Source organism: Patagioenas fasciata, chromosome 3 (assembly GCF_037038585.1).
Source record: "Patagioenas fasciata isolate bPatFas1 chromosome 3, bPatFas1.hap1, whole genome shotgun sequence".
Lineage (NCBI taxonomy): Eukaryota > Metazoa > Chordata > Aves > Columbiformes > Columbidae > Patagioenas > Patagioenas fasciata.
The window spans coordinates 44,879,753-44,897,254 of NC_092522.1; the positions used below are offsets into that span (position 1 = coordinate 44,879,753).

The 17,502-nt window shown below is 39.8% G+C and overlaps 1 protein-coding gene across 8 annotated transcripts in view; it reads left to right on the forward strand.

The window, feature by feature from the left end:
• Positions 1–10,364, forward strand: part of RGS7 (regulator of G protein signaling 7) — a 223,312-nt gene extending 212,948 nt beyond the window's left edge. For 3 of the 8 annotated variants that reach the window (XM_071806235.1, XM_065835293.2, XM_071806239.1), the window contains one exon: positions 9,874–10,364. In XM_071806235.1, the coding sequence (XP_071662336.1) occupies positions 9,874–10,089 (216 nt within the window). In that variant the 3' untranslated portion in view covers positions 10,090–10,364. Of the gene's footprint in view, positions 1–314; positions 7,528–9,683 lie in introns of those variants that run through there. The other 5 variants (XM_071806237.1, XM_065835298.2, XM_065835296.2 and 2 more) reach the window with 4 other exon arrangements.
• The last annotated feature ends 7,138 nt before the right edge of the window (positions 10,365–17,502 follow it).

A 17,502-nucleotide genomic window follows, 5' to 3' on the forward strand; every position in this document is an offset into this window, starting at 1 on the left:
CATCTTCCTTGATGTCTAGAAGAGCTTCTTCAAGACCAAAGAATTCATGCTGATTATGCGCAAGGGTTTGATTGGGATTTCATTTTGATAATGGAATACAAGAACCAATTATTTTTTAAAAATATATCATTTCTGAAAGCTATTTCACAAAGGTAAAACAATTAAGGATGGTAAATTTGTTGTGGTCATTCTCTTGCCACTTGCTGAAAGATCCACTGGTTTCCTGATATGTAAGATTCTTTTTACTTATCCAGTTTCTTTGGATTTTTTTTAACATTGTCAAACTAAAGCATTCAACGCATTTATTTTTATAGGGCAGAAACATCCCTATTTTCCCATGCCATAAAAACTGTACACCAACACTGAGGGCGAGCACTAACCTGTTATGAAAAGAGGTAGAAAGATCTTGGATTATACTTCAGTTTGTCTGCATTGTCTGTTGAATTGTGCAGGTGACGCTGCTGTGTGTGCGTGTGTGTCTGTGGCTTTTTCTGTGACCTGGTTAGTGGAGCTGTGTGCGTTGAACTGGAAAATATGAGAGCTTTCAGCAACGATCATGGTTTTTGTTTTTTTAAGTTTCTAGGGAGAAGCAGCAATTCTCAGAAACTGCATCCCATATAATGAGGCTCAAGAGTATTTCCTCAAGTATTTAAAATTACTCTTTAGTAATAATTAAAAAAAAAAAAAAGAAACAAACACAGTGAAAGAACAAAGTTTTGTGAGGCTGTAGGAATATCTCACAATTAAAGCAAAACTGTAATTCTTTGACTACTTTCTTATAGGTACAGCCTTCCTGTAATATGCTTTGAATCCACTGTAATCAGGAAGAAATTTGGATTCAATGGGACAAAGTCAGTAAAGGACACTAAAAAGTAAATAAACAACCACAAAGGAAACTATTCCAATGTTTGAAACAAAAACCCCTATATTTTGCATGGTGGTGTTGCCGTAGCATGTTGCAGTGTGATTTGTGTGTTGTCTAAGCAGGTTGATCTATAAAACAACATTGTACATGATAATTACATGATAACTCCATAGGAAGTTCCATAGTGATAAAAGAGCCTGTGTTAATAAAAGAGAGTATAGAGAGTAGGTAGTACATCTGGACCTCTGAGAGCCAGGCTTTTTCCCAGTCACAGTGCCTGGCAAACTGCAATTACTACCTTTATTCATTGGAGTTTGAACAGCCCACAGATTGGGAATTGGCTACAGTAAAGGGTGTGTAAATGGGTGGCTATGAGAAATAGCAAGCTGCAGACAGATGTGAGGAGAATACGGTGCAAAAAAAGTGCTGTATTCAATACAAAGAGGGTGAAGACAGACTGGGAGGCATTAAAATGACTCTCCGATAATCCATCTCAGAGCAGCGTTACTGATAAACCAGCAGTTCTGCGCACAAACACTGGAACACTATGCCCTGCAGGAGTGCCTGATTTTCATCTTGCTGATCTCAGGGCAGAAGTACCAGAATAGCAGGATGCCAGAGATCCAAAGGAGGCCAAATAAACCAGCTGTGAACTAAAAACGGGAACAAGGATTTCTGGATGTGAAGCATTAGCACTTCTTTAGTAGAAGAGGGCATTTCTTTTTTTCAGGGAGCAAGCCATAAAATAAAAAATGTGGTTTTGCTTTTCCTCAAACTACTACTTGTGAATCTGCGTGGAGTCTGTCAAGTCAAGTCAGGTATGAAAGTAAAACATGTCACTGCTAGATCTATGTTCTCTATTAGATAGGCAGCTCTGAGGTTTGCAAATTCATCCAGAATATCAGGATGCTCAAGTGCAAACAATGTCTCCAAAATGACTGAATTCACATTACCTACTACCCCAGGACCCCTTACCACCAGGCATCCTTGTTTTTCCATTCTTGTTATCGGTTATGATGAATTTATAATATGTAATTATCTACTTTGGTACACTGGTTCCAACCAGCAGGGATGAGGGAGACATTTCTCAGAATATCCTACAGTTTACTGCTTAACTTGTTGAACTGCCAAGTGAGGAACTGTGGTATAGATCTGTTCTTCTGAGTAACACAGAAAATAGGTGTGAAACAGGTCTTCTACAACCTGGATAAGTGCTGTAGTCTCGGAATGATTTAGTAAGATGAAAATTACAGTTTCTCTTCTCTGATGGTTTAGAAATTTTAGACTAATTTTCACCATTTTATTTCTCAGATCCAACTGGGTTCGTATCTAACTAAATTAGACCTTTTTTTTTCTTTTTCCTTCATTTAATTGTTTAAAAAAAATAGTAACCTTGGTTGTGTTTATGGACTGAACCTGAGAAGATAGCCTTGTAATTCGTAACCTGATTTGTTAAGACAGGGACTATAGTAGGCTCCTGATCAGTAATGATCCAAAGTGCTACAGAAATCATTTGTTAAATTAGAAAGTTTTGAAACTTTGTAAGGGCATTCCCTCTGTACTATTGCTTGGATTAAGCAGAAAGAACCTGATAAAATGAGTCATTGTTCTAGTCTGATGGGAAAAAATAAAAGTGGAGCTATATACACAAAAAATCCCTAGGCTCAGCTCTGCATTTCTTTGACACTGGAGAGTTTTCTTTCCAGAAAACTTTCAATAAATTGGTGCAATTTATGAAAGCCCTAAATGCTCCGCTTAAAATCATTGGCTGTTTAGCTTGCTCTGTAGATTTTATAGTGCAAAATTGCTAATACTGTTGCCAGTCCTGAACAGACAATATGAATAGTGTTGGAAACAGGTCTGCATTCAGTATGATATAGATAAAGTAACGGCCAACTGGCATTTTTGATGTGTAACATCTATCACCCAACACTTTATACTTTGCTTCTGAGCAGTAAGCACAGCTGTTCTTGGTTTGCCTTAGTTATTCACACTCCTGAATACTTTGTGAAAATATAGAGCACATACACTTCAGCACGACTAGAATGATGCCATTGGGCATATGCATTGCCTTGGGGTAGCATTGGCACCCATGGGTGTCATGGGGAGCAGTGACAGTGTGCTCTGTGCTCCCCCAGACCAGCTCAGTCCCTCTGGTTTCTCTTTGGGAATAATTAAGGTCTAGTCCCCTGCAGCTCCCTGAGGAAGTGAATAGAGAAGCTAAAGGCGTAAGTCAGGAAAGAGGAGAATCCCATTGCTTGCCACAGTAGTAGAGATTGCTTGCCACAGTGATAAAGAGATGGAAATCAGCTATTTCTGTGGCATTTAAAGTCTGAAATTCTTTTGAAGCATTTACATGGAAAAAAATCCATATTAAAAGAAAAAAAAAAGCCAGGAAACTTCCTCTAGATCAAGTACTAACATCGACATTACAGAAGGAAAAAACAGGTGAATGTGCACTGATAATGTTGCTGGGAACAAAGAGGTCCTTTAAGGAAAACTTTTGTGCTTGCGGTATTTGTGACAGTGGCAGACTGGCAGTCTGAGCAGGACACCTTTGTGAGCGCTAGCCTTGTGCTTAGCTGCAGTCACCAGTCTGGAAGCCTCAAACAAAGGGATCTCATTTAGAGGGGAGTGGGCTAATTTCATTTCCACCCCATGCAAATTTTCTTGTCCCAGCAGGAAAAAAGTTATCAGGGCAAGAAGATACAGCTCCTCAGAGCTGCCTGAGGGGAGACCCTCCATCATCATGTTTCGGTGTCATGGCTTCAGACACCATTGTCAGTATTTGTATTTCATCCATTGCTGCCCAGTTATAGAGAAGGTAAAAACCTGTGCTTGTTGCAGGTTTGTGATGTTTTATGGAAATACAACCAGTACAAACCAAGCCAAACTCAGTCCATATATTAAACTAGAGAGCCATCAGATGATAATTATCTTTATTCACAACCTCATAACCAAGACTCCATTTAATAACTTTTGTGTTTAAAACCATTATATCTTACATTACCCATACCCTTTCCAGCTGTGTTCTCCCACTTAGCTGGAAAAACTTGCTTACCAGTGTTCTTCGATGTTTTCCCCCTCCAAATCAGTAACATCGGACCATCTCATGCATGAGCTGTGAAATGTGAAGGCCACTGAACACAACACATTTTCACAGAGGCTCAATCCAATGTCACTTAATGTGATGTAGCAAATTATGGTCTAAAGATGGCAATTAACACTCATAAAAATAGCTTCCTTGGTTCTTGTCAGTGGGGAATAGACTTTCTAGATGCTTAAATGAGTGTAACCTCTTGTCATGTTAAAGTCTGTCCCTTTATTGAGAAACAAGACAATATATCAATTTAATCTGTTAATCAGTAATTTTTTTTCTGGATGAACAGATAAAACTTATGTACACAAGGCCCTACTGTGTCAGATCAAAAGTCCATCTAGCCCTGAAATCCTGACAATGGTTATATTTTTATTGAACATAGCATTGTGAATGAGCTTCAATGCACTATCAGCTGTGGGATCTCATGTTCTCAATGTCTAATTAGATTTTGAATTTACTTGGAGATTATTCCTAAAATTTAAACCAAAAATAGCTAGTCAGAAAAAAAAATAAAATAACAAAGCTTCCTATATGGCAAATACAAAATTATAATAAAAATAAGTATTTATATAAATTAAGGCTTTTTCCACTTCAGGAAGGAGATGGTGTAAATAAGAAGAAAGATGTAGTAATTATTTTGGACTAATATTTAGTCCAGAAATTCAGTTTTAGGGGTTTTTTTTAGGAATTATGCCCAGGCTAATGAGGAAAATCAAAAAGAGCATCTGTAGACCATGCCAGTGAGGACTGGACTCCTCGTCCTGTCCTGCAGTGACTGGAGCTCAGCTGCTCCACTCTGTGCTGGAGGAGAAGAGCTGAGGGATAGCACAGTTCAGCCAGTGAGGAGCCAGCACATGCCGCTCAGGCATCAGGCCAGTTTCTGCCATTTCAAATGACAAATGTTTACCTGAGTCAATCTATATGCTGGAATGAGACCTACAGAAATGGATAGAAAGCTGACAGGTCAGGCCTAGGACAAATGTACTAAAAATATTTGTCTAGTGCATTGGTGCCTCGAAAGATCTTATGTGTTACTCCACACTTCAATGGTTATTCAAGTCCAAACTAGCCCATCTGACAGGCTGAGTTGGGGTTGTTCAGCCTGGAGAAGAGAATGCTCCAGGGAGACCTTATTGCTGCCTTTCAGAACTTAACAGGGGCCTATAAGAAGGATGGGGACAGCTTTTTTAGGAGGGCGTGTTATGACAGGACAAGGGGTGATGGTTTTAAACTGAAGGAGGGGAGATTCAGGCTACACATAAAGAAGAAACTTTTTTTACAATGAGGGTAGTGAAACAGTGGCCCAGGTTGCCCAGAGAGGTGGTAGATGCCCAATCCCTGGAGACACTCAAGGCCAGGCTGGATGGGGCTCTGAGCAACCTCATCTAGTTGAAGATGTCCCTGCTCATTGCAGGGGGTTTGGACTGGATGACCTTTGAAGGTCCCTTCCAATCCAAACTATTCTATGATTCTAAGAGTTTTTAGGTTAATCACAAATGAGAGCACCTTATCAGTAAATGTAAAGATTAGTGCAAAAGAGGAAAGAAAGTGGGAGTGTCACCAATTTGGAATGAGACACTCAGCTGCTGCCTCCCAGCTATGGGCCACCCGCAGGAACGGTGCAGATCTAATAAGAAATGAACAGAGGTTGGCAAATCCCCACAACAGGCAGAAGGATTTTCCTGCACGTGCAACCACTTAGTGCTGCTGCTGTGCTGACAACTTGTGCCCCAAAGTCAGCAGATGCCAAACTTCTCCCCTTCTTCACATGTTTGAAAGAGAAATGCCCTGGCGTGGGTGTCTGAGAGCAGCATCCCATGCCACTGTGGAAATCAAAGCAGAATCCTGATCCCTTGAGCACTGCTAAAATGATCCGCCTGTGCTAGAGGAGCAAGGGCTGCCTAATCTTGGAAACAGATTTACTGTTTCTGCTCCTGTGGCTCTCCAGATGTATGTCTGTCAGGGGCTGTTGGTGTACCGGCTCTGTGTGTGGCACACTGCGGTGTCACTTGGGAGCTTTCTCTGCCGATACCGGCCGAGCTGCTGGCAGGATGCAGGTGTGTCACACATGGACAGATGGGGAATAGTGGGAGCAAGGAGAGACAATTCTCACTCTGCATCTCATTTCACTCACAGCGGGATTCACGCTGTTTCACTGTTACACTCAGTCAGATGCTTGGAATTGTCATTTCTAGTTCTACCAGTATGAGTCCTGGGGAGTAGCACCTGCGCTGGCAATAATGAAACATGAAAACTGAGCCATCGAGGTTGCTTAGCAGAAAGGAAGAGAATTAGTCTTCTGAAAGGAAAAGACTGGATCTTCCTCTACCGTACATTTCAGCCCCAACCCCTTTATAAATTTCAAACTGATTTCTTATAAGCCATATAAATACTGAGGTTGTTGCCAACTTGCTTGCTGAATTATTTGAGATGTTAGTGTCATGCTGCATAAATAGGTCAGTCAGCACTTTTGTATTTAGCACACGGTTTTTTAATTTTCCCCCTAAATATTCTAACAGTACAGTTGGAAGGACAATTCTATGTTAAACAGTTAATATGCTAAGGTGGGGAGGCCAATTGATTTGGGATTCTTAGATGTACTTGTTCATTCCAGCTGCTGTGCTGCCTCCTCATACTCTGACACCCTTGTCACGGTGTGTGCACAGGTTTCGTTTTGGCTTCTGTATTATCAGTAAAATTGTTAAATAGTTTCAATTCATGTGTCCAGTGTGCACCACTACAGCCCAAAATCTTAATCTTCTTTAGAATGTGGCCATATACTTCTAAATGTTGATGGCAAGAATATATTGAAAATATTAAGTCTCCTTTTCGTTCTTCAGACATCTGCTATTTTTTTTTTTTTCCGATTGTTCTTTAATCCCACTAACACAGGAAACATCTTCCTGTGTGTGATGACTTGTATGCTACACCTCTCAAAACTGGCCTGTTAGATGTAGTTTCCCAAATCAAAATTTGGCTTATGGAAATGCTCTCAACATTGTATCTGAAAGAAATAGCTGGGTTCAGGTCTTAAATTGCAACCCATGAGGGATGATCCTTACATCAGTCTGTAAATTGAGCAAATCTGGAAGTCTGCTAGAAGTGATAATTATGAAACCCTACTGTACAGATCTAAAGAAAAGGTATACTCTGGAACAAGGTTTGAAAGAAATATTCTGTAAACTGCAAAATAACAAATCCCTGCAGATCTGAATAAGAACAATAATTCTGTATTTGGAGCTGCAATGGATTCTGTATATTAAAAGCTTATTTTCTCAATCAGAGAACTATGATTCAGAATAAAGATGAAAGAGGTTCTCTTAAGGAGTGTGCATCTTCTGAGTTGCCAGCTTTCCAGCTATAACATAAATTGAAACTACCAATACCTCGAAGAAGAGCAGATGGAGACTTCGTGTCTTTTAAGAAGTGTAATATACTCTAAGGCAGGGAGGGGAGGTGAAGGAGAGGACGATCCAGAGAAATTCTGTTCACTGTAGGGCTTAGGAGGAAAAGTATCCAAAGACCTGCAAATCCAGAGAGCAAGTGATGTAGAATACAGGGGGGGAAAAAAAAAAAAATCATGACTGTTCACTGTGTCTGTAGAGGAAAATTCAAATAGTACAATTACTCAAGTCAGATCAATTAATGAACCAATAGTTTGTGACCTACACTTAGTTCATAACTTCCTAGTTTATGTGATATTATAATTCATTCCTGAGATGCTAGAATTTGGTTATGGTTCATCTAAAATTTCAGATCCTAAACAATAAATTGTTGCAGATAAGAATAAAAAATGATTTCACAGATTTTATCCCACAAGAACAGCTTGTGCAACTTTCCAGTGCAGTATTAAGCAAATTATTTTTTAATAACTAATAGAAAGCTCCTGGTTTGTTTCAGTTAACTGGTTTGTGCAGTTCAGGACTAAAGAGAACTCATACATATTTACAGAAAGTAGCCAGGCCTGTAGACCTGTAAAACTAAACACAAGTAACTTAATCAAAGGTAAAGATAAGCGTATTCTCAATATTTTCCTAGATTATGTCCAAGTCTGATAGTCATGAATTGCCTAATAAAACACTGTATTTCAGACATGCTGTTTTAAATTGTATTCCAGCGTCAAGCATTTTTGACTATTTAAAAATAAAAGATGCCTTAGTATAACAGCTTACCAGTTACATTAGAGGAAAACATAATTGAAGGCTTAACAAATGTCAAGAAGCTGTAAATTTAATGGAGAGAGAAAGTGACAGATTTAAAGCTGGACAAAGGGAAGAGAGCATGCCGGGAAGGATGCTTTCCGCCTTATGGGGAAGCAAGTGTTAATACTGTCAGGTGATATGGTGAACCTGATGGATGAGCAGTCTAACCCAACATTGCAGATCATGAGTTCCCCTCAAAATTGTATTTGTTAAACTCCTATTTCAGAGCACAAAGAATAAAATAGTCATTCTTCCTTTTCTGAAGACCCACTCTGATATATTGCATTTGAGCAAATTATTGAAAACAACTTGCAGATCCCTGTGAGCATGAATTTAATTGATAATGATGATAGACAGTAAATTGTGTAATTCCACTGAGTTATAATACAGCAAATGACTTAACAACTAATTGATATGGCAGAATAAGTTCATTTACCATTTATTGCAGAAGATGTAGCATCTCTCCATAGTTATAGAATTGCTTACTGTTATCTCCTTGAAATAAGTTTGAATTTTCTGAGTTGTGCACTTAAAATGAACAATACAATAAATGTAAGTATTAAATATCTAACTGAAGAGTTAGACAGAGCCACTTGCTATTTAATGTTTTATGTTACATAATCCGGGTATTGCTGTGGTATTTTGAGGAGTGATGTAAGCTCGCTGTGCCAGCTCTGGCTCTGTTGGATCAGAGCCACAGTAGGATGGCCCTAGGACAGCTAACTCCTTTTATGTGGCCTTAGGACGGCTAATTCCTGTTATGTGGTTTCATGGCTTTTGTCTGCCTCAGATAAAGCTCAAATCTGCCTGAAATACACCATGGTGACATACCCTGCACCATCCTCTTCACGCTGTAGACCTAACTCTTGTGGGACAGTCATTGTACCTTATTAAAAGAACTTGCTAAAAAACTGAAACTGCATCCTGGCAACAGGAGGAAGGGTGAGGAAAATAACAATATGGAAATCCAAACATCTTCAAAGCAGTGTTATGCAGTCACATGTAACATACCTCACCAATGCACCTGGTAAATAGTAAATATGGTCTCAGCAAACCAATAGCTGTGTTCATGGAAAAGCTGCTTTCCTGCCAATATGCGATCTGCCTCTGACTTCCTTGCCTGACCTTTAAAGTAGGTTCTTGTCTTCTGTGACAGAGCTACTGCAGCTAGCACGTTCATCTTTGTAGCACAAGGCACTCTCGCTTGAGCAGCCTTCTTCAAGTTCTGGGTGTGCCCGACAGCAAAAAACCTCAGCATTAGCTTCTCCTCAGCCAAATCCAACCTCATTCAAAAACAGCCTTTAAATTTGTTTGCTTATTCTGTGAAATGATCTGACTGGCAGTGCAGGTGTTTCAGTGTAAGGGCTTCCTGTGGTTTAAGATTTGACAGACTCCAGTTGGTGCCCTTAGTTATTTGACAGTGATGTGGCAACACTGAGTGGTTGCTGTTGAACAGGTTTGCAGTGATCATGCCTCTGTTTTCTGTTTTTGTTTTTTGTTTTTATCTTTTCCTCAGGGGAAATCGCTCACATCAAAGAGGTTAACCAGTCTAGTGCAGTCCTACTAAAAGGATCACCTTGTAGCATGGAAGCAGACTCAAATCATTACACATACTTTGTAGCTCACTGATTGCCTGACTCAGAGGACAGTAGAACAAGATGTTGCATGAGCAAGGACCTGACTTGTTTTCTTTTGTGTATACTAAGGCATTACAGACTCCGAGGGACTCTCTAGCCTTTCGATGCCTCCATTTCGAAAACTGTCTGCTCACTGCCTCCTTCATATCAAGCTGGATCTGTGTCTTTTTATTTTCTGCAAGCTCAAGTACAGTGAAAAAAAAGCTTCTGCTAGGCACAGTTTATTTAAAAAAAAAAAAAAAGTCAATCAAAAACTGGAAGAAATGTAAAAAATTCATATATTAATAAATATACATATGGCATCACATTTATTGCACAATAAATTAGCACAGAAGGTTTCATTTCACTGATGTATTCACATTGAGAAAGAAAGCCTGTGTCTTTGTCTGTTGTCTGTATATTCTGTTAATGTTTCTTGCATTTATTTTTATACCATATTTAAAAAAGAACACCTTTTACTCCAGATGTATTAAAGTTGATCCTTTCTCTGTAAATTTGTGTATGTTTATATTGTTGTTTTATCTTTCATTAAAAGATGCAGAATCTCTTTCCTTTGGGAAGTTTGAGATTTTAATATTGAATTTGAAGATTAGTCAAGAGCAAAATCGTCCCCAAAAGTTACACACCTTGTGCTTTCTAAAAAGTGACATGAAATGGCATTTTCTTTCTCTCAGTGACACCTAATCAAACACACTTTATTGATAATCATTTACTTTTTATTTTCTTTTTATCAAGCTAGCAGCAGAGAAACCTTTCCAGCTTGCTCATCATCACATAAGCAAACCTTCCTTTAAGCTAGACCTGTTCTGTAATAGTGCAGCCTATGGTCGCTACCCAGGGCCAGATCGACTGAGCTGCATTTCCTTGGGAACGGGCATGAACAAAGCTGGCTGAGAACACAAGGCTGCATTTGCTAAATAGGAAGGACGGTGTTTCTTCCTCCTTGCTGTCACTTGTGACACAGTGTGACATTTTAAGCCGAAAGGGCAGTGGTTTGGGAGTGCTAAGCGTACTGTCTGTAGAGCAAACCTTGGGTAGTAAAGCAGGAGGCTGTCATTTTAATTCAAGGGCTCTATTGAGGAGCGCTGTTGTATGGCTGCTGCTGCTGAGGTTACCCACACAGAGACCTACGGACAGATTTATGACAGCACATAGCTGTTGCCCATGAGACAGCAGATATGGAGCTTCTGAAGCTAAGCTGAGCTGCTAGAACCAGAAATCTCTGCTTGGCCTAAAAAACAGCACTTTTGACTGCAACAGATGACATGAGGGTAGCAGGCAGAGTCTATGAGCGGAAAAGCAATGATGAGAACTAAGTCAAATGACAAAATACTGATGCCTCCAGGGCATGGTAGGCTGCATGGGACAAATAAACCTTTTTAGCAATGCATGGGATAGACTCAGGACAGCCAAATCTGCTACCGTCTGCCATACTGCCTTTGGTTTGATATTGAGAAACAGGAATCTTGTTTCAAAGAGACTACCAAAGCTAAAAATGCACAACCACACCCACACACACAAAAAGTGGGACAGTCATAGACACAATCAGGCAATAAATTTGAATACATTAGTACTAGAATCTCCTCATTTAACATCAGATACCCATCTGAGCTGTTTCTGCCAGGGTCTGGGCTCCTGCACAAAGCCACCGTGGGCAGAGGGGATCTGAGCTGCCTCTTCAGGGAGCGCTCGCTCCCCTGGCCCTGTCCTCTCCTGGTACAGCTGTAGCCCTGATGGCAGTGTCTCTAAAGAGGGAGTCTGGACAAGCTCAGGACCAAACACACCGTAACACTGTGAATGGCTCTTCCCCAGGTTTTTGCTCGGGTGGGGTTTCTGGAGGTTCGGAACTTTTGATCATCCTTTGTTTTCACATGCCAATGTATTTCTGGTTTTTAGCTAGAATGATAATCACTGTTTTAAAGTGCCTCAGTTTTTTGTTAGCACAATTCTACTAAGCTTTTATCAGAAAACACTGGAAATGCCCCATGAGAGCATGATTTTATCAAGAGCTCCATCCAGGTCAACTCAAAATATTCACAGTCTAGCGAGACAAGATGAATTTTAATAAATAGCCACACTGAACCCCAGATCTTAAACTCTGAGATTTAATTTTCCTTTACCACAGAAATGTGTGCTCTGAGGCATGAACTTGGGGCCAGGCAATCCACAGAAATTTGAGCTCTGTTTCACTTCTCAGTGCCAAACAGAGATATTTATTTCCAAAGTCCTGCTGCCACCAATTGCATCAGCTGGTATATTGCCTGCTTTGTCTTGTGAGTTAACTAGTTAGGTACCAGTGTCTGCTTTAAATAATCTTTCCCTTATAATTAATGCTTCAAATTCACACATTAGGTATTTCATGCAGCTTTACTTGAATAATATTTTTTTTCCAAATCATTTTACACCACCAACTGGCCAGTGAAAAAGATGTGGACCATTTGTATTCCTGAACCCATTTTGTACTTATTCTAGTTCTTTCTTTTCAATAAATATGAGATCTCTATTGAATAGCTGCCTTTCCCTGTATTTGCACAAGATTTAATACAATGTCTGTTAAGTAAAAATATGCATTATTAATAAGGATTTCAAAGTAGTCAAAGAGCTGTATTAATGTTTTATTTGAGTGTAGTTTCAAGTGATGCAATTCCACTGTTACACATGAGTGAATTTGGCCCAAACAGATGGAACAGAATCTGTTCTAAAACCAGTTGATTTTTGAAATGTTTGTCTGCAATCTTTTGATACCTCACCTGCTCACTGTCATCTGCCAGTGATGTAGTACTGGAAATGGAAACTCTAAGTAGACACAATCATCATTTTACTTCCCCACAGAGAAAAGATAAATGTTTGTTTCCACTTCCAAGAATTAAGATTAACTTGGATTAAGGTTTCTCTGTACAGCTACCAAATAGCCAAAGTATGACTTCGCCTACACAATAATACACCCATCAGGAATTCCAGGGAGGCCATGAGTCTGCTGAGGAAAAAAGGACCAAGAGAAAACTCGATTTGGAGGGACCACATTTCTTGTCTCCCATGAAGAGCCATCAACCAGTGCCTCCTGGCTCTGCGCAGAAAGCTGAAAACAGCCTCCATTGAGGGATATTAATTGTAATATTCATTAAGATAACCACTTGTAGCTGGGAACTTCAGTCTGAGAGCTGCGGTTCATCAGACAGTCTCTTTTCTTCAGTATCCTTGTGCATAAAACAACCTACAGGGAAGTGTTTACTGAGGTTGCTGTCCCCTTGAGATGGTTTTGTGCTCCAGACCAGCCTGCAATGGAAAATGGACAGTGGGAGAGATGGGAGTGTCCCTGGTACCTACCTGAGCACAGTAAAACATTCACCCGTTCTTCCAAAAGATGCAAATAAAAACTATCCTTCAATCATAAAAAACAAAAAAGCAAACAAAATTCCCCCAAAAAGCAACACACACACAAGGAAAAAAAAAAAACCACAAAAAACCACAACAAAAACCACCAAACCCAACAGAAAAAAAAAAAAAAACCACAACACCATGAAGGAGGAGGAAAAAGCTGTGACAAGAGAAACTGCAAAATGCTGAGCTGGAACAGAAGTGGAGACTGGCCAAAAATTAATGAGCTGAAGGTGAATACAGGAGTAAGAAATGGGAATTAATTGTGGTAACTAGAATGGAACCAAGAAGGGAGGAGAACTGGGACACTGAGTAATTAGGAGCAGGAGGAGCTGAAGGCAGCTGGTGAGTTGCCAGCCTGTTGGTCATGGCCAATCCAAATCCAATCCAAACCCAAAAAATCAGAAAAGACCAGCTGTGGCTGGCCCTTTAAAACCCAACAACAACATGTTTTCAGCTAGAAAGAAATTAACACCAAATATAGAGAATTTTTTTGTCAAATTGGACCCCTAAAATTGTATAAAATAATGAGACATAAATGCCAAATAATCATCCAAGAAATAGGACTGCAATATCATTTTCAGAAAATGAGACCTATGGGAGTCCATTTAGGGTGTGTGCTTATTTATTTAAAAATCAAATGAAAGCCAAAACAGACACTTAAAGTGAGAGAAGGCTCTAAGTAACTGGATTGAGGAGTTGGAAATCACCAGTTTGTGGCTCATCCATTTTTTTAATCTTTATTCCAAGTGGTTAACAGGTGTTTCAATTTAATTTTAAAATTACCATCTTTGTAATTTCGTTTGTAGCTCAAGATGTCATGCATAGAACTAACACCATTGGACTTAATAAGTGCATAAAACATAGCTATTTTGCTAAAAGAAAGTTAATAGCTATAGAGACCTATATAAAAGAAGGTTTCAATCCCAAGATATTAAGAGGAAATTATAAAAAATTTCTTTGAACATATATTCTTTGTCTACAAGTCATTTGAGCAAGGTACTAAGTGGTTGTGAGTCATACCAGTCTGCTTCTTGATCTGACTAGGCTGAGCACATTAATGCTTTTGCCTCTTGTGAGTTGAAGATAGGCTGACACCCCAAATCAGAGAGGCAGAGGGGAAGAGAGGGTGATCTCTTGGAGGTCGGGCTCCCTCTCATGTTGTTCTGGCCTTTGGAGTCCTCAAGTGATGGGTAAAAATAAATGGATTTTGTTTGTACAGACATCAGCTAGAGGGATGCAGAGTCTCTCCAGACAGTTATTATCTGCCACTATTAAGTTTTTTTTTCCTAATATCTAAACTAAATCTCCTTTTTTTTTTTTTTTTAATGGCACTGCTACAATCACTATAGTAAAATATTCCCTACCTTTTTGCTTAGATAGGTAAATAGCTGTTGCAACATTACAGCCACCTTTTATTTTCTTACTGGTGTTTTCTGAAGTGTTGGGAGACTTAATTGCTCTCCTCCAGGTTGAGGGTGTTACAGATTTGTCAGAGGGCAGTGCCCAGAGCAAGCTGCAGCGCTCCCACCCAGGTTTTGCAGGAGGAGGGAAGAGGATTACTGTTGTATTATGTCTGGAGTATGCCCAGATCCCTTGCAGTAAAATGTACTTGGTTGTTCCACTTTCTGTGCAGCTAACTTTTCTTGGGTCAGTGAGGTGTCTTCAGTTGTCCACTGAGTAGCATCGTTACCTTTCAGACCGTCTTTCTCTTTTACCAAGGTCCCTTTTTTTTCTTTTTCAATTCTAACATACAAAATACTTTTAGTTCTTTTACCTGCTGGTATCTTTATGTGTGAGTGAGAGTGAGGAACCTGCTGGCCTGATTCTTTAACACAAATGCATGAATGAGAGTGAGTAACAGCGTCACTATTTGCCGTAAGGGATCTGTATGCATAAATTGTAAAGAGAAATTGCCATGACAATTAACTCTGGGAACCTGCTCAAATGCTAGATGATAATCCTTATTTGCAAGTGTGGACACTGACAGTAAACATAAAAAATATTAAGACACGATTCTAAATGTTACCTTGTTAATTACATTTATGCAATTTTTATTGTACTTATCTTTCACTCCCAAAATATAATCTGCCACATCTTTTTTGATTTGACTAGACTTTGCAGTCTCTCATTAGACTCATCACAGATGTCAGCTTTCAAAAGAGATATTATACTACTTATCACCTTTCCTCTTAACAGTGCTGCAGCTTCTTCCACACGTATGTCACCTAAATGAAGCATTTCATTATTCATATAGCTTTCCTATCCACCTCTTTATTCCTTTCCCCCTTTCCTTTGTGAAAGATGTGTGGCAATAACTTATTTAATATGGCTTACTTTCCCAGCTTTTTGCTGAGAGGAATGTATAACCTGAAATCTATGACCTTTTTTTGAGTTCATCTCTTCTGATGCACTGTTCTTTATACTGCTCATATTTTATTTCAGACACTTTTTCTTCCAGCCCCCGCGCCCCGCCCCCCCCCAGTAACATCTTTTTTAGGATTTTTCATCTTTTAAGGTTCTTTTCCTTTGTTCCACTGATCTTCCCTCCGTTGATCCCTCCTGCATGTTTCTGGTGCCCACTAAAGTTCTTTACACTTACCTCCTCTGTTTCATCTTTCCTGAAATTGAAAGAAATTAGAATTTAAAAAAAAAAAAAAGAGTGAGAAAGAGAAAACATTAAAGGAGATGCAGGCCAGCACTAGAGACAGAATGTCGCTCTGACCATGACCTGATCTCAGGGGACTGTCCTTCTCCTGAGTCCTGCGTTTCCCCTTCCTCACCCTCCTACTCCCAGGTCTCCCCGCTCCTCCTCCAGCCACTGCTGCCCCAAATTCCCCTCCTCTTGAGATGTTGGTGGGGATTCAGACATAACCACACAAAGGTTTTTGGGGGTAGGGGCATAAATGTAGAATTTCATGAATGGCTAGACTTTATTTTAAATGTTTTAATGTTTTAAAAGTAGACACTAGCAGCAAGCTGATTAAGATACAGTGCAGGCAATTAAGTAGATAACGCTCAATTAATGAGATAATTGGTTTCCAGAAAGTCAGTTTTAGGGAACAGTGAAGTTTTAAATTTCTAAATCAGTTTGAGTTGCTCCATTTCCTCTTCCTCCAACCCACCCGAATTACTTCAGCAACCTTACTGTGTCCCTGACAAGCAAGGCCTTGCCAAATCTTCTTCTCTTGCTTTGCTTCTCAACAATTTTCCTCATCCTTTTCTGTTACTGTTGGAAACCCCAGGCATGAGGGGTGTATTTGTGTGGGGGGGAGATTTTCACTTATATATTGGTTTTCTTCCTGTAATGAGAACACTAGAAATGTCAGACTTCCATTTTGTTCCAAAGAGCTTCTTCCTGGTGCAATTCTCGTCATACAGACCTGTATCATCTACATTTTCTGTATCCATGTGTATTATTGACACGCAGACGTTTTACTGGGAAGAAAAACAAACAAACAGACAAAACAACAAAAAACAACCAACGACAACAACAAACATGGAAGATCTGAATTTTAGGTATTTCTTCTGCTGTTGGTCAGAGCTGACTGGAACACTAGCCAAATTGACCTCTACTCCATTCCTGAACACCACTGCCATGTTAAAACTGCACTTTGGGATTCCCATCTGCAAGGATCGCTGAGCGTCTGCTGAACTTTTGGTATCTCTGTTGGCATCTTCTGCTGTTTCTTCCTGCGCCGAGCTCCCAGCATACTTCCACTGAAATGAGAGATGTGAAACCTGTAGTTATCCTTTGCTCAGCAGGTATGATCGTAACTAGCTGGATGTCACTTGTGGTATGTTTCTGGTATAATAAGATCGGGTGGGAGTTTTTTTGAAAGATGGTTTTAACTCCTCCTGATGCTCCCTCTGCCCCAGACCATGCCACATGCTGGGAATGCACCTTTGTCTCTAGAAAACTTTTGAAGGCAACTTCTTTCCACCAACAGCACAGACCAGGAACAATGGCTTTGATCACTTTAATGAGAAAGAAAAAATCAAGGGAGGCCAGAAGACCTCGAGGAATAAAAGAGAGAAAGAGAACGAAAGAGAGGAAGTAGTGATAAAAGTGAAAAAGAACATAAAAATAACAGCTGGGATAGCGACATCACAGCCCACCACCAGCTTCTCGTTATGGCTATCACTTACTTTCTGTATCCCAAGAGCACTCACAGACAGCTGCCAACTTCCTGCTCAGTGTGTTTAATGCTGTGACCAGTGAAGTGTCAAAAGTAAACAGAAGAGGAGTGAGAGACAACGGGACATGCATATGTTTGGTGGCACTGCCTGACCTGGGGCGCAGCACAAAATAAAAGTCTG